We start from the raw sequence: 25579 nt of genomic DNA on the forward strand, positions 1-25579 counted from the left end.
TTCGGCATTTCCTAAGCATTACTATTTATTGTTATTCCGAACAATTTCACTTAGATCAACAAGACTTTTAATAAGTGGTGCCTATATAAGTGTCTTTCAGACACTGAAGTGCGTTAACATCAGCTTCTTAGTACCACCTTGTGACAGATCAGTCATGAGAAAACACCACCACTTTACTGTTGATAACTTGGAATTTAACGTCAAGTTCCTTCCTGATTCGATTGAATGTATAAATAAAGAACATTTCTATACCTCCCTTGATTTCTTTCGCAGATATCTTCCCAGTCTGTAACTCAAGTCATTTTATGGTTGGCACCAGCTCCTACCACATGACAGTCACAAGGCATGATTTCAGCAGGACTCTCCCCTTTCAGCAGTGGATTTTATTTATGTTCATCTCTCAAACAAATTCCCACTGTTGCTTAAATCAATCCGCAAAAGAATATACCCGTGACCTGCAAGCATGTTTTTTTTGTGTTTTTTTTAAATATTATATTGCGCAAGTAAAAGATGAATAAAATAGTTTCAAAAACCATCAACCACACAGTGCTGTAATGTTTTATGTATGGTCCTGAGTCTGATGCACTGGAAGCCTTTTGAATATTTAAGTAATGTTTAAACATGAAAAATAGTCATAGCACATGAATGTAACATTAAGGTAACAGGCTAGCGTGCTTGGTTAGAAAAAGCCCCCTTTTTCACCACAGCCAGTGTATCTTTTTGTGTTTAACTATATTTCAGAAGACACTAACGATGATAAGTGTTGTACTTTACAATTTCTAGGATTTATTGAGGTACGCCAAAGTCCCACTGCATAAATATTGCATTGAGTAACTTTTATTGTTTGACAGACCCATCAGCAGACATGTCAGGTCAGCTGGGTTGTGTACACTAATTAGAGTGGAAACTGTACGGCCCTGTACACTGTCAACCCATCACACATAGGCCAAGTTCATTCAGGAGTAATTTAATTGCATACTTTATGTCCGAATTATTCTTGCCTCAGCGGCTACATTGTACGGTGAGGACAAAAACACTCTCTATGTCGTGTTTTTGGACACAGGATTTCAGACAGTACGTTCTATTCCATGCTGCATATCATTTGATGCCGTAACACTATGAATGCCCGTGGCATGGAGTGCCATCATCCCCCAAACACATTGAAAGCACTTTTGACACAACCAGCACGACCCAAAAACACATTTACTACACCATGAAAATTTGCATAAGTTGTTTTATTCATAGTTATTGTCCTTTTTATACTTCTTTTTTAATTGTTTTGTCTTTTGTTGAGGTGGACATCCCTTAAAGTCAAGCCTGAAGCCCTTTGCTGAGTTGTTTGCACATCACCCTCTGAACTGAAAAGAAAGGGTAAGAGGAGGAGTGGAGTGGGCTTTTTACCTCCCTCTCTTTCTCTCGCTCTCTCTTTATCTCACTAACAGTATCCCAGCTCAACCTTTATTTTCATTTGTTTGAACAAAGAGTGTACCTTACAGTATATTTACACATCATACTGACTGGCTGTTTAACAATTTCCACTTAGATAATGCAAGGAAGATTGAACTTTCAAGGTTTGCTTCATTGTTTTCATATTTTTCTACAGTCTTGTTCTCCTTTGATCCACTTTCTCCTCTCATGCTCATCTATGTAGTGAGATTTTCCTTCTCATCATTGTAGTCGTCATCACCACTATCATCATCATCATCATCATCATCATCATCTTTTTCATCATCATCATAACATTATAATCACCGTTATTATATTGATATAACTCTTTTCAATAGATTCCTCTCTGACAACTGTACAATCGTACACAGTGTTTGACTTTTATATATATTTTTGGGAATATATTATTTAAACCTAAGAAAAGAGGAACATAATCCCAAAGAAAATATATTAGTATCCCAAAGTAACAAAATCATGCATGTTTTAATGTATTTGTCCATAAAAACAAAACAAAACAAAATATTAACGTAACGGATGGGATCTGGTTTTATTTACAAATTGATCTTGGCACTGTTTTTGTTGTCTCTTGCTGGAAACTGGAATGATGATAAAGAATACTTTTGACTCCGCGGAGCGTAACATTCTCCGGGTATTATAAGTCAGTGACCTGCTATAAAAGGCAGGTTTGAGAGACATATTCTTTTTTTTTTTTTTTTTAAAGCACAAAAAAGATAAAAGAAAGAGGGAAAAAGAACAACATTGGATAGTAGACCAAGGGGCAAAACAGAAATAGTGTGTAGAAAACATATTTCACTTCAGCTTTACACTGTGGCAGTTTCCTCTTTTAGGCAGAAACCCTGTGACATCATGTCTACTGACATTTTTTGTTTTTTTTCCTCAGAAATACAGGCTCTCCCTACAGCTCATCAGGTGCACTCACTGGTTACCATTGTTAGGGTGAAAATCCGAAAAGAGAGCATTGATTCTGTCAAAATTCTTCCTGTAAAGCAGCATTAATTGACTCTGGCAAATAAAACAAAGTAGACAAGCGTAACCGAAAACCACCAGTACAGACCTGCTACCTCAGGTTTGGCAGGCAGGTAGGGGTAGCTGTCTAAAATTTCCAGTGTTGCCTTGTCAGACAAGTGCTTGACTGTTGATCCAAGGATCTTGTGTGTGAGCAAACATAAGGATGTGTGTGTCTGTGTGTATGTGCGCATGTGTATGTGTGTGTTTGGGTGTCTCTGCATACTCATATTCAGTGCAAACACATTGGGTAAAAATCCCATCTAGACCATGGCCCATCAGTTTTGTTGTTTCGATTGAAACGCTTGGATCTACAGTATCATCCAGCTCTGACCATCCTTCTACCTCATTTCATTTGCAGTTCTCTTTTGCAACTCCTCAAAAAGATAAACTGTCAGGCAGACTGACATGCCTTTTGTTTATCCAGCCTGATGGTTGGCCGACCGCTTCACCCTCCCCCCACCCCCCCACCCAGCCTCAGGTCCTAGCACAGCCCAATGTACTTGAGATTGTTCTGGATGATCACGTCCGTGACAGCGTCGAACACAAACTGGATGTTGCTGGTGTCAGTGGCACAGGTGAAGTGCGAATAGATCTCCTTGGTCTCCTTGTTGCGGTTGAGGTCCTCAAACTGCCGTTGCACATAGACAGCGGCCTCCTCATAGGTGTTCTGACCTTTGTAGTCAGGGAAGCACACTGTCAGAGGAATGCGTTTGATCTTCTCAGCCAACAGGTCCTTCTTGTTGAGGAAGAGGATGAGCGACGTGTTGGTGAACCAGTTGTTGTTGCAGATGGAGTCGAACAGGCGCAAGCTCTCGGCCATGCGGCTCTGTGCGGTTGTGAAGAGACAAAAGGGAATAAGAAAGAAACTTAGAAAAGGATTTCACAGCTCAGAAAAATCTTGTAAATACTTTGAAGCAACAACAAAAATCTGACTTCATTCATTTAGGCAGGGTCACGTGATTTTGCAAAACTTTGAAACAAACAAAACTTTGCAACAGCAAATATCTTTCCAGGAAACATAATGCCAACCAAATTACATACTTATTGTTATAATAAGGAAATGTTGTTTGATCACAGTGTTTACCACATAATGGTTGTATGCCTGGTAATTAACGAGACCCAAAGATCAGCAGATAGTTTAATGAAGTTGACTAAAAAAACGTAATCCTCCAACAGGGGTTATAAAAGAAGTGCAGCTCCTTTAAGAAACAGGGCAGTGCACAGTGTGCGAGTGGTCGAGAAGGAGAGATAGCTACATTGTTCAGAGGAGACTGGTGTTAGCGACCAGAGCAAAAAGGAAAGTTTAGCAGAGAATCTAGTGGCAGTACATGTACAGTACAGGTTACAGTTTGACCATGAATAAACTCTACAGTGCCTCAAAACACAAGAAGAACTTCTGTTTGAGTGACAACTATCACTATCCCTGCTAATATTCATGCTATTGTTTATCCATGGTAATATCCATGCTATCCCTATTCCATACTAGTGACTATTAATAATGCCTCCATTCTCTGTCTGAGAGCGAACGTTAACTGTTAGACAGGAAGAAATACTGGCTGGAGTGGGGCTTTAAAACTAAGTACAGACAGGAGTCCAGATTGGAAACGCTGCATTCTGGTATGACTGAACTTTATATGGCCCCTATCCACCCCAATTACCTTATTTCACTCAAAGGGTTGAGTCCGGACATAATCCAGGCAGCAATTTAATTTCACAACGGTTTCATGACCACAGTTTAGTACTTTACAGTAATAATTACTCAGAGACAGGGTTGGTTCAAATGAAAATGAAGACAAGATAAGAGAACTGAAACCGATCCAGCACAAGTCCCAGACATCCACTTGACTAGCCAAAGGTACATCTCCTCTGTTTTGTCAACAGAGACTTGAGACTCAGACAGATGAAGACCTGAGTTTGAACTCTCACATTCTTCTCTGAAACAGCTGATAACTTTTTTTACCACCAGTCTTCATGTCCAAAATTGTGAAATATTCAGTCTGTGATCAACATCTCACTCTTGTGAAGAATAGTTGTCAATATTGTAATATATGTTTAATATCCATTGTCATCTTTTCTAAGCCACTGAAGCGTTTCCAGTGCGTCATGCGTTTTTTCTTTAGCCTTGTAAAAAAATAACAAATCTTAATGAAGCTCTTTCAAATATTGGTACATCATCATTTATTTGTAGCCATAACCTTTTCTCCCTAACAAAGTTAAAATCAAAGACTTAATTCACAACTTTATAATATAAGTCATTGATGTCTAAAGTATGTGGCTGGTATCTGCAACCAACCAGACCCCTTAACACTGTACCACTGTTCAAAATGATTTTTTTTTTTTAATTTTATGTAACTTGTTTGTCATTTAGTTTTTTTCATTGGACTCCACTTCAAATAGGGCACAACATTACAAAAAAAATTGTTTTGAGTAGAAATTCATCATTTCATTTGCAGGATGGTAAAAGATAATAGTTTTTGATACGGAAGAAATGTCTGTCTCTGTGTGTCCCTGTACTTCCATACAACTCGAGCTCATGTGTTGTTAGATGTATAAGGGTAAAGAAAGAAAAAGAGACTTGATCTGTTCATGGCTGCCATGTGGCGACTGGCCAGTAGCTTGTGACTGGGAGGCTGTCAGATGGAAGACTGCTGTTTAAAAGGTTACAGACACAACACGATGCTCTGAGCAAATCACAAGACCTGCACAGCATGAAAAAAGATATTGAGGGGGATAGCAAAGGATTAGACAATCCTAATGCAGATTCAAAGCACACCCTGATTGTTCAGTGGTGTAAGTGTTCTATTTTTGGGTAATGATGAAAAGGCTGTGAGAACAAAAAGATTCATATAACCCTTGAAATGCAGCCCCGAAAATGTTTTACAACTTCAAATGTACAGTTGGTTATAAAGATTATGTCACCATGTTCTATTATTGATTATTAATTAAAACTTTAACAAATAAAGAAATTAGATGATTTAAAGCCCGACAGAAACTTTACCAGTAAGATTAATGTAAAATATGTCTGTATTATTTTGCCATGTTTTGTCGTTTGAGTGTTCTATCTGACTCTTGGGGGGGTTAAACATTATCCCTTTCAGCCAGTCAAAGCCCTGAGGCCACCCTGCTGCTTAATCATTTCTAATACATTTCTCATCTAAAAAGAATTCACACTCGACATTAGACTTAATTGGGTCCTCAGCAGCACACGTGCCAAGCGTGAAGTCAAGCCAAGTGTGAAGTCAATTTCATGAACGGTTGCTGAGATAATCAACAGATGGACAGATGGACAGACAGCGATTCTGTGCTTTATGTTGGAGTAGATACATTTTAGATTATTTAATTACTGCAACACACTCATTGCAAATTAAACATATAGAGATGGTGGTAAAATTAACCTCAAATACCTGCAAGTCCAAACAGTGTTTAACTGATGGTTTTCATTGTCAGTTTCATATATACTCACTCATTTACAGTATGATTATGTGTTATATGAATGAGCTTGTGTGTGCAACATACATAGACATACACTTTAGATGTGGTTTACATATTTTTGAGCTATAGAATGTATGCATGGAGACAGCTTCTGGGCTTTATGTGGCTCGCACGCCAACTGCTTGTGAAAACATTTTTCCAAAAAGACCTGTTGTTCTAGAAATGAATGAGCTAATTGTTTAAACTAAAGTAATGATAATAACTTCATTTATAATGCACCTTCCAAAACATGTTTACATAGTGCTTTACAAGCAGGGTTACACAGTGCAGTGTTAAAACAATATGATAACTGATAAAAACTAATGAAATGGGAATGGTGCGATCAGATAAAATGAAAGTTTCTCTGGTAGGGAGTTCCATAAATAAGGGGCCCTTATTATTAAAGCCTGGTCACCTTTAGTGACACAGTGGAGTTAGGAACTGTGAAGAGGGTCCTAGCTGAGGCTCTCAAGTTACGCATTAGCTCAAAAGAGACAAGAAACTTAGAAATATAGTTGGGACCAGGACCCTACAGAGCTTTAAAACTAAACAATACATATTTTGAATAAATTCTAAAACCTACTGGTAACTATTGAATGGAGGCAAGAGAGCACTTGGCAGGAGTTTGCTGTCTGACACGATTAAATAAAGACATGAATTGTCTTTCCAAAATCTGCTAGAGGTAGAAATTTCTTGATTAAGTTAGATGGCAAAGGTTAACAGGAGGTTGACTGGATAACAGTATGGATATTTACAGGAGCAGGAAACAGGATTTCTGAGTTGGAATCATTCAGTTGATGTCTGAGAGGCAAGGTAAAACATTTGCCAAGTTGCCTGAATCATTGGCTCTGAAGGGGACATAAAGCAGAGTATTGTATTCACAGGATGAAAAATGTATGTCATTTTTGTGGATAGTGGGACCCAAGAAAAGCATGTAAATAGAGAATAGTAATGGGCCCAGTATTGAGCCTTGGGGGATGACACAGGGGGCTTCAGAGGAAAAGGTTTAGGCAAATATTTTAAAGAAACATCTTTCAGTGAGTTTCAGGAGTGGAAGTGGATTTTAAAGCTAGAATCCCAAATGCCATTCTTCTAAATGACTGATTAAATTGTATCAACTGTATCAATGGGGGAGGCTTACAACTGAGCAGTAAGTCATTTAAATGAAAAAAGAAAAAAAGAAATACAGGCAGAGAGAGAAAAAAAAAGGTTTTGGTCAACATAAATTGGATAAAAATGTATCTTGCCTGGTACTTAACAGTTAAAAGTACTCTTTCTCCATACATATGTCTGCCTCTCTGCCTACTCTCTCCCATGTTACAACCGGGTCAGACTGAAACGTAAGCTGTCCTTTCTGTATAGGTATATGTTCCCAGGGACAAAGACCGGCTCCTGTACCTTGTGCGCTACACAGAGTCCTGTCAGTCTGTTTGACCTCACTCCTTGTCTTTCCAGGGTGTCAAAACAAGAGCCCAGCTGCTAAGAGAGTATGGCAGGAGACAGCCAGCTGAGCCCAGGGAGTCTCACTACAGCGCTCGTACAGTAAGAGTCTCTTAATGGGGGAGCGGGAGGAGGGGGTAGAGCAACATCCAGGAGCACTAAAGCATGCAGACCCCCTCCCTTTGCTTCAGTCACCCACTGATTCACAGATACGCACGCACACACACAACACACATACACATATAGATATATATATGTACACACAAATGCACGTGCGCGCACACACATACACTACTTTTCCCCTCCCTGCCTCCCGCAAGAATAGTCCAGAGGCGCAGGCTTTAATTAAGCTTAAGTATTAATGAGGAAGTTCATCCCAGTTTTATTGCTTTGTTTCACATAAATACAATTACTTAAAGTATATGAGGTACTTATCCCTAATCACTGTATTACCTGCAGTAGATGACCGTCAGCTCTCCCCGTGTGAAGAAGCAGAATGAGTACAGGGAAGCAAAGCATTGTACTGCTAATGGGACTGACAGCAAGATGTATTTTAACCACCTGAAAGAATACACAGCAAAAAAATATATATTTCTATCTACATGTATGCTATATTTTGATCATTTTTGGTGCTTTACACTGATCCACCAATGCTTTGAGGTTGAGAGAATGTAGTGCCAAAGAAAAGGACTCTCTGACAACAATGTAAAGTGCCAAAAATGTTGAAAATAAAGTGTTGATTTTCACAGATATTTATTTACATATTAATACGGTCTTGATACATCTTGCTGTCAGTGCTATTTAACAGTACAATGCTTTGTGTGCATGTCCATGTCACTGCTTCTAACCTGCTTCTGAGCTGACTGTCATCTACTGCAGGTAATACACTGACTAGGGATAGGTACCACAAACAACCCTATATCAAAAGACCCGAATTATTCATTTAAGTGTGCAGCTACCCCTTGATAATTCATTATGGTTCACTTTAAAAATGTCACTGCCAAATAAGGAGGGAGGCTTTTGTTTAACCACTCGTGATTTTCTCTGTCATGTCACCATGTTTTTTCTGTTATACCTGAAAGTTTCTATACATTTTTAATTGTCAGCTAACAGTCTTTTGGATTTGGTATCTGCTGTATATTTATTTCTTTGTACTCTGTAATAGTATGACTAGTATATGTGAACTACCGTAATATTACATTGAACATGGATCGTGTGAAGCTGGACCTTCAGACTTCAAAGCAAAGCTGTTTTAAGTCCCTGAAACGTGGTATGCTCTCTATCAGGTGAGATACTGGTATGACTTTCAGTAACATGTTGGATCTGGAATCAAACGATGATTGCTATCACAGTAATAGCCAGATAGTATAGTGCAAACATTAAAACTCAGTATACTCAGTACTCAGACTATCTAATTATTTGCTAAAACAAACATAGCATGACTCTTTTCCTTGGCATGTCCTTAAACATTCTGTCTGTTTTATGGAAATCTGTTTCAAAACAACATTATGTCATAGAAAGCAATTAAATCACATGATAGTAATGCTTTTGATAACCCATTAGGCATTTAAGATGCTGTTGCTGAGTGATGAAAATATCCCTGAATACACTGTGAGGCACTGCTCTGACACCTTCCTCTGTCTTTCTGAGGGACAGTTTGTGTGATTTAAAAGTCATTTTACATTTAGATCAGTTCATACATTGAAAGGAAAAAGGGCACCTGACAAATTTGACACAGGAACATGAAAGACCAATAAATAATTTCTGGTTGTCCTTCATGTGACAGGTCATTAATTCCTGTGAGAGGGATTAATGAAATAATAATTGAAACAATAGAATTAGCGCTGACATGGCAGTCAGTGTCTGCCTTGATGTTTTGCTAACGCAAGATTAAACAAGCGCTAACCTCACCATGAGGCTTTTCATTTTCACCTCACATACACACAGAATTCACCACAGTTGCTCAGCCTCAGCCAGTGCATATAAACCTGCACTGCACATTCATAATAACGCACCCACAAACGCTCACACAGGAGCACAATACATGCATGCACACATACACCTCGTATCTATTCTCTCCAGCGCTGCTGTTTGTTCCCCCTCCCCTCCTCTCACCCTCCTCACCCCTTCTCATCCTCCCTTCCCTAGTCACAGCTCACTGTCAACAGTGCAGGATTAGGAGCATTTGACTGGCCTGTTGCTAAGCAACGGTAACCATGGCAACCGATTCATTATGAAGACAGGGATGGGACAGGGAAAATGCATCAGGGAATGGGTTGATGGGTAAATGTTGTACTGTAATTATTCTGGTGTATTTTCTGTCTTGTGTGAGCTGGTGCATTGAAACTGAAACGTGTGGATTTGTTCTGATGAAGTTTGTTTTCCGTTTGTGTGACATTGTATAAAGCATTGAAGGTTAAATTCACTCAGATGATCACTGGGCACAACGAGGCGTCATCATAAAAACAACACTTTTTCTCTAATGAGAACCTTTAAAGCATTGGAAACACTTTTGTGTACATATGTAGACTGTTTTTCTGGAGCTAATGATCAGTGATCATCATAAAAATTGCAGAAAAAAATTCTGAATAACAGCCGAATGAGCAACTGAATTCTTCCTCAAACATCAAGCACACAGCCTCTAATGGCTGTGCCATTTCACTTCCATAATCCGTCCTTTTGTGTTGTTTTCTATTAGATAAGAGAGATTTCATGAAGCCTCTATTCAAACATGCATTATGCTACTATTGTTTTCAGTTCTCACTGAGAATTTAGGCAATGAAATGAAAGAGTCAGAGATATACTTGAACTAAAATTGATGAGTCACCTCTGGTCCAGAGAGCTGAATCAGTTATTTTGTTATGTTAAATGATTTCCTAATCTCAAAAGCTTTCATTTCACCTTGAATAATTAACTCTTTTTCATGTGTATTGATTAAAAAGAACCTTGTACTCATTGACTTATTGATGTGTAAGTGCTGAGGTAAAGACGGTCAAAATGTTTATGCTGACAGGTTCATATTGGTCTTTTAATCAAGATGTCAGCATTTTCATTCTGTCAAACAGTAATTATTACTTATGCAGGCATTAAAATTAAAAGCTCTAAAACTTTCATAATGTAATTGTAAGGGAGACATTAATTAGAAATGAATACATATGCAGCTTTACTGCAAATGTAATTAACATTACTTGAAGTTCAAATGTGACGTAAGTCATATCCCCACAGTGTCTTGACCCATCTGTTAAATGTAGTTTGTGTGATTTAAAAACAATATATACAAAATCTTTGCCAAGTCATTTAAAAGCAAATTATACATACAACAACATATTGTGGCCAGTGTTCAGGTGTTTTATCAAACTGTTCTCCCAGACTGTCTTTATCAAAGGATGTGGTCATGTTTTTGTAAAATCTAAAAATCTGCACAGTTGTCTTTTTGTAGAATGCAAGCTGACCAGATGGAACACATTTTCTTAGAAATATGTACACAATTCCCCTGAGATCAGTCTGCCTGATATTCTGTTGTTTACCAGAAGCTTTTTTGCTCCGTAGTCAATTGTCAGTATCTATTTTCCGGTAGATTGAACTATGTTGTTTTCTCCTTTAGCATTTCTAGTATTTTTTTTTAAGGTATGCTATATTGGTTTGTTCCTGGCATCATATTTTGCTGAGTATTTTTCTGAATTGTATTTTATTTTGTATACTACAGTAGCTTGTCAGTTTAAATCTCTGTTTGCACTCGAATCAGGGTCAGCTTTATGACCCATTCCTTTACCGTCACATTATACTGACCTTCAGTCCATGCAGTACCTAACATTAATCATAACTCATGCATAACACAACTTAACAAAACCATAATAGGGTTTCACTGCTGATATATTCCCTTCAACTGTCATATCAAGCATATTGTTGTAACCAAAGACATATAAAGCTCACAGATAAATTGCAGCTGTAATGAGCATGTAAAGACCTGTTCAACAGTGTTGTGTCACACAGTGGTTATTGAAGCAGGCAGTTCCAATATTCAGGAATTCACAGTGGGGCCTTCTATAGATGTCAAAGGAACCACAGAGACATACCTGCACTCAGCTCAGTAACATTTACATTAGGTGTACTGTGAATGTGACATGTAGCTGCTGCTGCAGTATACTGTCTGCCTGATGGTCCTGCAGAGATTTCAGGGTGTGGCTTGAAGTTCTTTACGACAAACATTAAGCTTTTTGTGTGCTAGTAAAGCTCCTTGGTGCAATACAGGTTAAAATGAATGTATTTATTCAGCACTTTATGGTGTGATTGCATTACTGTAAAAACACACCCCATCGACAGTGTGGCATTCAGTTTAAATGATGTGTGAGCAGATCAGCAAATTACATGCAACTTCCTCTGGAGCCACAAAAGGCTTTATACTACTTTTTCACATTTGCAGTAGTATTCCCGAAGATCTGTAAACACACTTTAATGTGTAAAACTGGTGGCGTTACCCTTTAATAGTTGGTGTTAGCAAGTAAATCTCTTAAGGCAGCATGCAACAAATAAACACTGAAAATCATAGCCAGCATTGATGTCAGTAAATCACAGGGCACATCTGCCATCTGAAGAACCCATGTAAGTACACTCAGAGGGTTCTTAAGTTTATGACGTAGAACACATTGAACTGTAAAGGCAGCCAATAATTCCACCCTGATCCAACCATGAAAATGTCAGCATCTGCAGAAATCTCGTTCATCCTAATAGGCTCTGCAGAAGGGTGGTTGCTCTAATTTCAGGATACCTTTCCTTTTTTGTGCTGTAGATCCATAGCTTCTATCTTCCTCTCCTATCTCAGAATAATAAAAGTTGTTTTTTCTAGCACCTGTGAACTCCCATTGCTACACAGTGCCTTCACAACCTGCTAATTCTCACAGGTACAGCCTCACACTTTATTCTGTGAACTCAATTAACACCATACTGCATTTTTCTTCTCAGACTTTATTTTTAACCTATAAAACTAATTGATTTCATGTTCCAACCTGGCACACTGTACACCCTTTTTTATCCGGGTAACCCATGAATTATCAGGCCAGTTCAGTTACAGGAATGACAAAGTTTCCTTTGTGTTATTTCTAGGCTAGTCTGTAAAAAGACATCAAGGTTAACACAGATACCGGAAACTCTTTAGGAAAAAATGTGATCATTCCTGTGAAGAAAATAAAAATAGCTGACCTCTCATAGTTGTTGAAGACTAAAAATGTAGAATAGTATCTACTGTTGGCCTTCCGTTATCTAAACAAGCAATAACTACACAACTATTCCAAAACACGCAGATAAGAAAATGGATATGCTATGGAAGACAAATTGTTCAAAGTCCACAACCATGTAGAGAAGATAACAAACAAAGGACTCTCTCTTTATTGAGAAAGGTTTAAAATAGCATTGCTAACACTTCAAAGCAGGGAGAATGCATTTCACCCATTCCTACAAAATCAGTCCATTCATGCCCCCAGCAGAACAAATTTGGATATGGACCATATCATTTAGTTAAGGTTTTCCAAACTGTTCATTAAACAAAACCAAATGAACTCTAGATGAATTCTTATATGTAGTTATCTTATTTAGGATGGCAATCAAATTAGAAAGGGGGCATGCAGTGGCTCTAGATGCACTGTTATGAATTTAAGGAAAACACACTCTGCAGTTATGTCTTAAACATGACCTGAAGGAGGATTTCGTAAAAGTAAGAAAATATGGTTGGCAGAACAGCCCATTAGTACAATAAATCCAGTTTCCAGTCTATGCCATAATGAATGTAACAGGTGGAGGAAATGGATTTTCATATGGATCATATGAAAGACACATGCATTGTGCTTACGTGTCAAAATAGGCTACTTCTTGAGTTTTGGTGAGGATGGCTGACCATGAGCAAAATGATAGGAAGTCATCTGTGGATTACTGCAAGTTCACTCTTTTATAAAAGCAGCAAATAGTCACAGAGTGAGAAAAACAAACTATGTATCAAAATAAAAAAGTTTTGATCCAGATGCATCGATAATCATTTCATAATTGAACCTTAGCCCATAACTAGAGATTCTCATCCCCAATGAAAGTTTAACAAAAAAATGCTAGCCTGTTTTTTCTGGCTTTTCGTGACAAATCAGGTAACCTTCTTCCGCAAAGAATCCTCTGAAACCCAACAAAAATGGGAGAGATTTTATTTAGCCTGTAATCAAAGTTTTATATATTTGCAACTATACTTATATTGTACAACTATACTATACTCTTGAATTTCCTCCGGGATCAATAAAGTATCTATCTATCTATCTATCTATCTATCTATCTATCTATCTATCTATCTATCTATCTATCTATCTATCTATCTATCTATCTATCTATCTATCTATCTATACCTGTAGACCTTTTGAACTGAAGATCCAAAGAATAAACATTAGTACTTGCATGTTTGTGTGGGCTTGTGTTTTCCTACTTCAAATAACAAGCTGTTGAGCAGGTTGGTGAACTGTGCATTTGTTCCCACCGAAGTAAACATGAGTCATTTAAAATGACAAAAAGGCCGACATAATGTACTCGTTGTTCTGTACTGAAGTTGCTCCAAAATACTCTAGTGTTAATTTGAATCAATCATCAAATACAGTCGCTAAAATAATTTTGGAAATACCCCCTTATAGCCAGTATCATGTTGTTGCAAATCATACGTGTATGATAGAAACAAAAGAAAGATGTGATCTGCAACCACAGCGTGGTTGTTGTTGAAGACGGGAATGTACAAGAGAGGAAATGACCCAGCAGAACAGGCTTGTGTTCTCAGAACAGTTTTGCCTTCATTCACTATATGAAAAACATCTTATTCTCTCAGTATTTACCCGTGGGACTTTCAGTTAATAATTAATTCACACTTGCAAATCAATCAGATTTTATCTGTGTCACATACGATTTTTATTCTTGCCATCTAATTATTCCTTCCCTTGGTGAGAAATCAAGGTTTAATATCTTCTCACCAATTGTGTAAAATTTCAATAAGTGGGAATATAATGTTTAATCTATGCAAACCTGGTTGATATCTGCCTAAACTTTTGTCTTTGAATCAGTGGCTGCTGTGTGTAAGCATCTATTGGTGCATACATGTGTGCATATGCATACAGTGAAAATGTGGGCCCTTTAAAACTGATTTCTCTTACCGTCTGGTTGTCCTCGTAGAGTTTGAGGTCATAGCCACTTAGCTCGACACAGAAAATGATTGCAGTCACGCCTTCGAAGCAGTGGATCCACTTCTTTCTCTCTGAACGCTGTCCACCCACATCTACCATCTTAAAGGTGAGCTCCTTGAAGGTGAACTTGTTCTCCACAATGCCAGTAGTCATGTCGCGGGATCGCAGGATGTCCTCTACAGTAGGGATATACTCAGCTGCAGAGATGCGGTCCAGGTCGTTCAGGTAGTAGGCAGTGTTGTCCTCTAAGTGGTACTCATTGGATCGTTGAAAGCACTCCTGGACCCCTGAGTCAGCCCACAGACGTTTCATGACCCCCAGCAGCTCTGGAGTGATCTCCCCTTTGCTCTCTGCTGGCCCTGTGAGGGCAAAGAGCTGCACAGCGTCATAGGCGCGATCAGGATTGTGAAAGTCGATCTTGAGGGTGGTGAGGGCACGAATGATGCGGGTGAGTGAGTCAATGGCATTGTACAGGATGAGGGGCTTGTACTCCTTGCAAGCCTCCAGGTTGAAGCCTCCACTGTGGATGATCTTCATCTGTTTGACAATGGTGCTCTTGCCCGAGTTACTGGTGCCTAGCAACAATAGCTTGATCTCACGCCGCTGTCGCTGACTCTCAGACCGCAAGTGGCGGTCGATTCGCCGCGAGCGCCGCGCCGCTTCCTTCTCCTCCGAGCTCTGACGGCATCCCATGGTCCTCCACCACGTGGTGAGCGCAAAGGAACTCGTGCTGCTGCTTGATGTGAAAGCAAATTAGAACGAAGCGGTGACTAAAAAGGAGTCGTTGGAGGAGTTGGACGGGGTTTTCACTAAAGGTCGCGAATTGCTTGGGGAGAGGCAGATAAAACTTCCCGAGAGACAGGAGAGCCACCACACAGAGGAGTGACTCAGGAGTATTTCATTCTTTTTGTTCAGGTGCAGTCTGTGAGTCCTGTGTGGGCAGAACCCAGACTTGTGGGATGCCCACACAGCGCCTGGCACTGAGGTTGGACTGCCTACTGAAGCCAAGGGAGCTGGGGTTCATAGCAGGGGCTCCCCCTGAGGAAAAGCTCTGCAGGAAGGCTTGGGAATGTTCAGCGTGTGTCAGTAGAGAAAGCGTTTGGACTTGATGCGTGTGAACAGCAAAACTCCCTCATTCCCCTCCCACATGGCTCTTGTGGTGCGTTGCCCTTGTGCTGCTTCTGCAACTATCCACCTCAGCTCAATATTTGGTCTGTTTTCTTTGATCTTCCTGGTAAAATCGTCTCTGTTTCTTCTGTGGTGTGATATCCTCTGAGTCTGCCAACACATAAGACAGAAAGGAGACATAAATATCATGCTTAAGACAAATGAGAGCCGTTTCATCACTTCCCATCCTATCATTAACATATACCGTATGTCAAAGGAGAATTAAACATTTTAGAATCATGTCTCTCTGGCATGAGTAAGATGAGGTGATTGATATTGCTCTTACAACTGTGTGTGAGGTATCGAGCTGAAGCCAGGAGGTAGTTAGCCTAGCATAGCATGGAAGCAGGGGGAAAACAGCTAGCCTGTCTCAATTTAATAAGAAATAAATCAACCATCATATTTAAAGATCACCTACTAACACTTATCTTGTTCGTTTTATCCAAACACACAAGCAGATATGTAATAATCATGGCGATGGTTTTAGGAGTTTTAGGTTGCCATGTGTGGTACCATTATGCCTGTACAGGTCAGTGCTCACTGGCTGAATTGAGCCACTGTAACTGCAGGAGCAACTCCAAAGCAGAGGAGCTCTAGAGTTGGTAGTGAGCATATTTTTGAACCTTGGAGAAGGCCAAACTTGTTGTTTCTCCAGGTTCCACTCTCTATGCTAAGCTAGGCTTATTGACTCCAAGCTCAAGCTATACAGTCAACACACTGACATTACAACAATGACATTAGAGTAAAATCTCCAATTCCGGAGATAATTGTGTACATTATCTGGTTTCTAATCAACTGCTCTCTGACAGCAAACTGAATATCTTTGGTAAACACTGATTTTAAGCTATTTTCCCTACTTCTATATTGATATTGCAACAATCTTGTCGAGAGGATTGTTAGTACTTTGACAAAATATGTAACACTTTACTATAATGCAGCCTGCCTCTAAAATCAGGAAACAGCAGCACTCAAGGCATATCACAGTATAACAATGTCCGAAATCTACATCCATATATAGTCTCATATCACAGTAACAACATATATTGTATATATAATGCCCAGCCCTCAAAATATAGCAAATGTAGTACTTTCCCTTTATTCAGCGTATGAAAATCTGCTGATTGCAATGAAAGCATATACAGTCACATGCCTACTAACCTGCATACTTCCCATTCAGCCATTGCCCATGCTACCCTTATTCTGTGTACATTGCCTCTTCAGATTTCTGCTCCTAACACTCACACACCCTAGCTCTCTCTCCTTCTGCAGTCCTGTGTTACCATAGACTCGAAGCCAAAGTAGATCTCAGCTGACCACGCCTACCCATTTAACACCCCCGCGCGCGCACACACACACACCCACACACACACACGAACTCATTATATACACAATCAAGGTCAAACATACGCATAGAAACAAGCGCAGAAAAACAAACTCCAGTATTTGAAAAGAGGCTGAGGCAGAATTAACACGATAAATGTGTTTCCTTGTAACCAATAGCATATTCTGCTATTCAGACTACAACACAGCACCTCTGACTACCCTGTTTTTGGTCTGAGATACTCTCTGAGCGGCTTTGCAGAACAACATTTGACAGTGAAATGCTTATTTACTATGGCAGTGGAAAATAACAGGCTCAAGCCAGCAGGTCTCTCTCGTGCTTTCATACTGCTGTAAAGCCCCTTCTCCTTGCCCAGACATCTGTGTTTTTATCCTTAAGATTCTACACTGTGATCATAAAAAGAGCAAAAAATATTTCTGGGAATTTTTCATTCTGCTTCTGCTTTGATATAGTGCATTAGCTGTTCAGGAGGTTGCACTTTTACTTCAGTAAAACAACTGCTGACTTCTAATATGTTCAGGGCATTCATTCAAACAAAATATTGTTTTATTCTATGTAATACATTTAAAGCTAAAACAAATATGGAGCAGTGACTGCCTGTGGGATTCTGTGATAAATAGATGCACATTAAAACAGGCTGCATGCTATTGGCTGAGTAACAAATGTGAAATCATACTGTGGCCTAGTTTTGTTGGCGAAACTATACTCCGCAGACCTGTCACATAGAGAGGGAGAGAGCATTTCTCAGAGCTCGGTGAGTGAGGTCCACTCTTCAAATGACTGAGAGGACAAACAGAGCAGAACAAAGCCATAACAAAGCATCACAACACAAACAGAGTGGAGAGCATTGTTTCCTGGCTCCAGGCACCTGACTACCCTCTCAAAATGGCATAGCCAGCCAAACCGGTTAATGCACATCACTGATTTTGAGAGCCTATGAAACACATTATAGCTGCGTGTAAAGTCTTTTTCAATTTGCTATTTCAGAAATATGCAGCACTTGCATTTCCACATTATTTGAAGTTGCACCACTCCAGATAATTGCTAAGGAAGTAGTGTCCCGAAAGTGCAAAATCAGTGTATATTATTATCACATTAAATTTATATTAAAATGACTCCCCATGCTATTACACAGCATGGAAGAAAACGTGGACCGTTACTGCATACCTACACCCAGAACTAGAGCATAACACAGCGGGATGAAATGCCTGGAAGTAAGAAGAATTTCACCAAAAAAATAAACAAAAATTAATTAAGGAAGTGCCCGCGGGTTGAAAACATGCTCACAAATTACAAAGCCTAATTTAAAGTTGGAATTGCTCGAATTGTAAGCAACAACAAATAACTAAATCCAACAAAATGATTTACTGACTTTACCCAACAAGAACACTTCTCCAGGCTTACCGTCTCTTGTACCTCAGATCTATTCACATATACGTTAAACGTCAGAAAAAAAGAGTGTTACAAGGACACTTGTACTATCACACAATTGCCTCTGGTACCAATAAGAGACATGCCACTTTAAGAGTAACTGAGTGGAGTAAAAGCCACAGGGGCCACAGAGAAAGGCCAGCATCTCAATGTATCATGCGGGCTGAGGTAATGTGATAGCCAAGATGAGACCGAGACACTCTCCTGTCTTTCCTTCACAGCTCCTGCTGCACACGGCCCATCATCAGCTCTCCCTCCATCACTCTCCCAGGCGCTTAACTCTTATTATTAATTCACCACGCTGCAAATAATTACGATCACGCCCTTTATTAGAGATGAGTGCATGTAGTCTCTGTGTCGTTCTGTTGTATAACGCTCTCTGCTTTCCTGCTGTAGTTTTCACATCTGCAAAAATTGCTATTAAAAATTGAGGTCAGTCCCAGTAGAACAAGAGATGATTTTAAACTATCAAAATGTATGCATAGAAAAATGTATGGCACTGTATCTACCTTTGTGGACAATTCACGAAGATTGAAGAAGTCGGATCAAAGGATTTAACACACGCAGGAGGTATCATTGTATTTAAATAGTGTTGATACTTTCTAGGTATGTAAGCACTTAAAAAAAAAAAACAATCTTAAAAGTAAAACTTTTAATAAGACAAAATCAAAAATTAGTTGGCTGATGTAGCCTCATCTGTTTGCAGGCTCGGTGCACACATTAAAGGTAAATGAATGAATGTGCGTTCCAGGTCAGTTCCGCCAGCTAATAAGCTAAAATAGAGCATTCAGTGGTAACTCATAATTGCTGTTTTGAGTTACACAAACGTGTTGAATCCATTATGTGTTGCCGTGGAATCAATCTCACTGCGCTACAGTAGAGACACGTGATTGAAATTAAATTAAACCACATATGAATGCAGGTGAAGCTCTGGCACAGTGGTACAGTGTGTTATGATGAGACAAATGTATGAGAGTCCCGCTGGTGCTCAGGTGTGTCAGAGATGAGGTAGAACAAATGCATTAGTTTTATGAATGAAACGCAAACATGTGCGCGGTGTTAAAAGAGAAAGGTGAAAGGCACAGGTGCGCTTTCAGCCGTCTCGTAATGGTTTATGAATGAGGCGCGCAGGTGTGTGTTAGTGCTGTGGTCAGCAGGCTTGTGTTTCAAGGGGGATCGGATGAGGTGTTCCAAGTCTGTTAGGAAGAATACTGCACCTCACTGCCTCCATCATTCATAAATAACTGACTTAAACACAGGACTGGCATGTACCTTTACCACCAACTTACATCAAAAAATAACTAAAGAAAGAACTTCGTCAAGCGTTGAGCAAAGCAGGCCAAGGACTTTTGAACAGCAGTCGGGGGACTGGCACCTGTGTTGGGAAAGTGACATTCAGTATTCTCATTTGGACTGTACAGAAGCCTTTCTATATGTAAGGCCAGTTCAACCTTGACTATTCAGAACAATATGGCGCTAAGGAAATGTGACTCTATGATGACAGTATGGTAATTCATATCCATATGCCCCATGGGTTAGCAGGCCAACTGAACTTTGTGTGTCACCACCATTCCTTGTGTAGTAAAGATCTTATAAAACAAAGCACTACGTTATCTCCGTCTTATTGCTGGTTGTTGGCATTACATAAAGCCGGATCCCAGCCGATACGAGACCCTCCAGCAAACTAACATACAGTACATGCACACAGAAAAACAAAATGTCTCACATGCCTAATGATCAGCTGCACAGTGCTCATGCTTTCTCATTCAAAGGCAGTTGTTTTAGTGGCTGGAAGGTTGCTTCCTGCATCTGACTAGCTTTCCCCTGGCTGCATGACAAAAAGTGGTTACTGAGAGACTTAAGGCAGTCTGGTCAGTATCCATATACAGTGTCAGAGTCTTACTGGAATCTAGCAGAGTGATTTTTACAATAATATCTGAAACCCCAGGAGTGAAACAGTAGCTAATCCCCAGATCTGTGCTAAATCCATGGTATTTTGTCAAGATTAGGCAAGAGGCAAACTGAGATCAAACCCTTGGGCCGTGTCAGTGACTGTCAAGAGGACAATCTATAGCTGATTTTGGATTAATAATATGAGTTTCAAAAGTCATATGGGAGCTGTAACTCATTACATAGAATACAAACTGTTGTGTGATAGACTTAGAAAATCTGCCTTGTGAGAGGCCAGAAAGTTGCCCGAGCCAAACCAAGAAAGCCTCTAAGTGAGACAAGAGCCCCTGCCGGAGTGATGTTTTTAATTTATGTAATGCCACAGAGGCAGTGAAAAAGCAGTGCATTAGTAGGAAAATCTGAGGCGATCAATAGGCATGCTTTCCTGCTACTGTTGCCTTCAACAGCTCATAGTCACTACAAGATGATAAGAGTAGTATGGACACATTTGACTGAGTTGATGATTGAGGGCGTTCGAGTTAAAAGGACAAAAAGGAATTCATGAAAAATATTAAATTTCCAAATAAAGGCATATACAATTCAAAATCTGGTGAACGGATGTTGGAACAGAATAATCCTCTTTCAGATAGACATCATTGTTGGCATTCTTTCCACTAAGGGATGTACCAGGGAAAGAACAGGCAGGCGACTTCAAGGCTTTTGATTATCATCATGATAACGTTAAATTAAATGATACAAATGCAATAAAATGAATATTTGCACAGATGAATAAGGCCGTTGAGGTGGAGGTCAGGATGACATTTAACTGTTTGGAGCTGTGTTGATGTTATTGAGCAACGGCTCCGCACACCTGCTGAAAGTTTGGTCAGATTTCCATGAACGTTAGCATTTCGTTGAGAAATTTAAAGTGTGGCAGTGTCACTGTTGACACTCGAAACAGACACTATCTGAATATCATCTGCAACTGCAGAAACAGTAAACAAATGCAGAGCATTCCTTCTGAAAGAGCAGACTCAAGATTCATTTCAGTTTGCCACCTACAAAAAAAAGAACACAAAACAATTTGTGTGAGGCTTAAGTACTGAATATTGATATGCAGTATATTAGCACTGCTTGGTTGGTCATTGACAAAGCAATCATAGTCTTGAGGCTGTAATCGCTGGTGGTTTATAAATATTTAATCAGGAGCAGACATGTTCCAGCAGCTCTTGCCGTTTCAATAAAGCACTGCATCGGTAAATATTCCCCTGACATCCAATTTTAATTTGCATATTTTCAAATAAAGGATTCTTTATTGCTTTTTCGTCAGAGAAATGTAAGATAAATGGAACCAACATCAGTTTCACCTGCAAACAGTTGACCCTTTCTTAAAATTGATAATAACAAAACAAAAAGCAAATTCAGGAACAACAAATGAAAGATGGAACAATAAGCCATCAATTATGAAATAGATTCAGATGTATCAGTGAAGACTAGTTACATTATTGCTTTATTCTCGAGGAAAATTCAGTTTTTGATTGAAGGCGTGAAGGTTTCAGTCTTTGCAGTATATATTGAATATAACAGACCACAACCTCTCTGTGGTTTAGGGGCTGCACATGACTCAAATCAAGTCTTTCAAGCTCAAACTCACTTAAATCTAGTCTGACTCGAGATGTCAAGAACACGCTCCAGTGAAGTAGAGACCCATATGAGAGAAATCTGTTGGAATCATGTCATAAATATCATAAATATCATATGGACATTATTATTTAAAGGTTATGGCACTTATATATTTCACATTGTCCATAAAATATGCTATTATATTGCTATATACCTCTTCTGTTGAATAAATGCTGAATGAAAATAAACTAATTTGTAGTCTTTGGGGGTAGTGGATAATATTAAAAGGTGTTTCTGATGTTTTCATGTACTGTATGTACAACAAAATACAGCCCCTTAATTGACCATAAAGTTAAATCAACACCTGTCTGACACACTGTCAACACAGTAAGGATTCATTGCAGGGTTTTTATATTGGACTAGGTAACTCTAAGTGCAGGTATACCTTATAAACTGGTATTGACTCACTGTATTTTGATTGGTTGCCAGTGTCAATATTGACGAGTTTGATAGAGTGTTGACAAAATTATGATGAATGGAAATAAGAGCAGAGTTCATTCATTTAAATGTGTTTTTCCCAATTGATACAGGGGAAACATATAAAGATACATGACAGGTTCTTGGATATTCATAAAATACTGTCCATTTGAGATGTCTGTCTAATTAATTAACCACCTACATCAATTAATGCAACTTTTAAAAGGTCTGTAGCTATGACTAAGCATAACTAGGTCGTCATTCATCAAAATCATTTGCTGTTGGGAACATTTACTCCTGATTTAACTCTTAGCTTAAAGGAAAAGTTTGAGCAAGTATAAAAATTCAACCATTATATATTCAGCCACATGCTGATGGAAAGTCGAGTGATGTTTTCGTAGTCCACAAAACATTTCTGGACCTTCATTGAGAAACAGTGTTGCAGCATTCTCCCAAACAACTGCAGTAGATCAAAAACAACAACTGAAAAAAAAATAAAAATGGTTGTTTCAAAACATGTCCCTATCCCATATCTTTGAGGCAATATATAAACCTATTGAAACAGGCCTTGTAAAAAAAAAATACAGATTGCACCATTGACAAATTAGCTAGGAGCAATACAAGCAGTTATATAACCCAATTTTTTTGTCTGAGTATTGTCTGTGTGTTCTCATTTATCCCAACTCCAATCTATTTGAGCCTGCTGCCACAGAGTTAAGCCAAGATTCTTAAACCAGTCCCACTAGAGCTTCTGGAAAGAGAACTGGAGATGTCTGACAAGGAATTCCTATATCTTGCAGCAAACACTGTCTTACACAGGAGTTTCTGGTAAGGCGGGGACTACTTTGGTGATTGTAATCTTAATCTGTCAAAATCCGTTTGCTACCCTAAACAGGGGAACCCTAAATAGAAAATAAAAAAAAAAAAACGCTGTTTAACTCTGTTGTCCTTTAAACTCCTCCCAATAGGCCTGCTAATCTTTTTACCACACCATATTTATTTGTTTCACTAGAGGCTAACTTTGAAACAAATGGTTGACATTTTGAACTAATTAGTAATCGCAGCAAACTGGGTGGATATTTTGTTCCAGTTCCAAAGGCCAAAGACAGAAACTGAGATTGATTTGAATTGACAGTTGACTTTTTACTGTAATCACTATTGAATTGCATGTGAAGTGAATCAGCAAAGCCTGAAGCCCGCTCCCAAAAACACATGATGTTAATGGAGAGATTTCTGACCTACCAAAGGACAGAGGGAAGCTGTATATTAGCCTATCGCAGGTTCTTACCAGGGAACTACATTAAATGCTTTGTGTGTGCAATGTATAAACTACAACTATATGCAACTATAACACCGTGGTATGTAGGGCTATAAGCAGACAGTCAATTTCATGCTCCCAGCAGCAGAATGGTAGATCAATGTCACTCCAATGCTAGCACAGATACTGCAGATAACACTGTATCATGTGTGACTCAAAAGCAAAATGCATTCTTTTCTGTGCATATCTCAGTGGACCGAAATAAATGAAGTCTTGCAACCTAGAAGGTCTGCGTCTGTGCGATGAGTCAGAGCTTTGTGGCTGCCCCATCCGACGTCAGAATCATATGAGATATAGGTCGCAGACAGTCATCTTCAACGTTCGCACCACAGATTTACCAGATGATCCTAAAACAGCTACATCCGGACTTTATCCTCCTCTGATGAATTCTGATTCTTTGTGCGTCATCTGTTCTTGAGAATATACTATTGAGTGGCCACTGAACAAGCTGTGGACCATGTAATTCAGGCTGAACAAGAATAACTAGTTAACCACATTTGTGCAGTGAAGACACATTTTAAATGGGCTGTCAAAAAGAAGGGTCCTGGGAAAAGCTGTCTGAAAGACTCTCATGTGACATAGCACCTTTGATCAAAATCACATATCAGGTGACAGTGTGTCTAAGGGATTACAGCAGATTCTTGTCACAATTTAGATGCATTTTATCATCATGTTCAGAGGGTTTTTGGTCCGTGGTGTAGACCTTTTTGGGTGAACTTAGAATCTTCCAAATCTTTGTACTTTGATGAACGATACTGTATTGAACATATTTTTGATATGGGTGAAATGTCAGTTATATCAGAATGGCAGAAATTATTGCAATCTCCATGCAGCTCTATAAACTTTTTAGCCTTGTTTAGCTAATTGCTTGGTTTCTGTGTCCTGCACATTTACAGTATGATGGAGCCTTCATTAACAACACTAGTGATATGGTGGTCACTGTGTAGTAAAGGGCAGTTTATTCGTCAGTTTCCTTGTAACCAAAAAAATAATGCACCATTAAGAGAAACCAAATCAATTTTGACCTTAATTACTCTTAGGTCAGGGCATCTCTAACATGCATTAAAGCATGTCATATTTGATCTATCCAGCATGGTGAATATATCTATTCATGGATGTACTGGAACAAATTTTCAGCCTTGGACTTTTGTCAAGATCAGCCCACGTAACAACCCACTGTTGCCCTTTTTTTCTGGCAGGCTAGTTGCTTGAACAAAATATTTGCTTTTAACATTTCTGCAAAAAGAAAAAACAACAAAAAACCCCCCAAAACCCAGATACGTTAACGTTTGTACATTTCATAGGCTTCATACCATATAGGGATAGAAGGGCTGGTGGTGGTCTTTCTTACTGTAACCTCAGTTTAAAACATGTAACATTTGTAAGGATGAAGCCACATGATATTTTTAAGAAGATGTTGGGGCAATTTCCGGTTATGTTTGTGGCGAGAAAGATCAAATATTTTTGATAGGAAGTCAGGACATCTAAAGTTGGGTGTTTTTCACAAGACCTCGGGACATCACCTTAGTAACAGAACAGGTATTTTAAGCCTAAACATGATCGTTTCCAAACCTTACCCAGTTTTTTTGTGCCTAAACCTAACCAGAACATTAGGACAGTGTTTTCTCAAGATAATATTGACATTTTAATCTAAAGAGATGTGAAGTTTCAACATCTTCTGGCAATTGCTCTGTTTCATGAATGCAACTGGATAAAGTGTGCTGCTTTTAAACTATTAGCATGACT

The 25579-nt window shown here is 39.0% G+C and overlaps 1 protein-coding gene and 1 long non-coding RNA gene across 11 annotated transcripts in view; one reads left to right on the plus strand and one right to left on the minus strand.

Annotated features, from left to right (window-relative positions):
- The window catches only part of LOC119030136, a 51177-nt gene that overhangs the window by 11322 nt on the left and 14276 nt on the right, over positions 1 to 25579 (plus strand). For all 10 annotated transcript variants that reach the window (XR_005078178.1, XR_005078179.1, XR_005078177.1 and 7 more), the window contains one exon: positions 7402 to 7488. This is a non-coding gene — a long non-coding RNA (uncharacterized LOC119030136). The remainder of the gene's footprint in view (positions 1 to 7401; positions 7489 to 25579) is intronic.
- The window catches only part of gnaz (guanine nucleotide binding protein (G protein), alpha z polypeptide), a 31010-nt gene continuing 6645 nt past the window's right edge, over positions 1215 to 25579 (minus strand). The window contains exons 2-3 of the mRNA XM_037117518.1: positions 14556 to 15863; positions 1215 to 3301 (exon numbers count right to left, since the gene is read on the minus strand). Coding sequence (XP_036973413.1) covers positions 2957 to 3301; positions 14556 to 15278 — 1068 coding nt within the window. The 5' untranslated portion in view covers positions 15279 to 15863 and the 3' untranslated portion in view covers positions 1215 to 2956. The remainder of the gene's footprint in view (positions 3302 to 14555; positions 15864 to 25579) is intronic.

The sequence above is a fragment of the Acanthopagrus latus genome, chromosome 12, assembly GCF_904848185.1.
Source record: "Acanthopagrus latus isolate v.2019 chromosome 12, fAcaLat1.1, whole genome shotgun sequence".
In the NCBI taxonomy this organism is placed as follows: Eukaryota; Metazoa; Chordata; class Actinopteri; order Spariformes; family Sparidae; genus Acanthopagrus; species Acanthopagrus latus.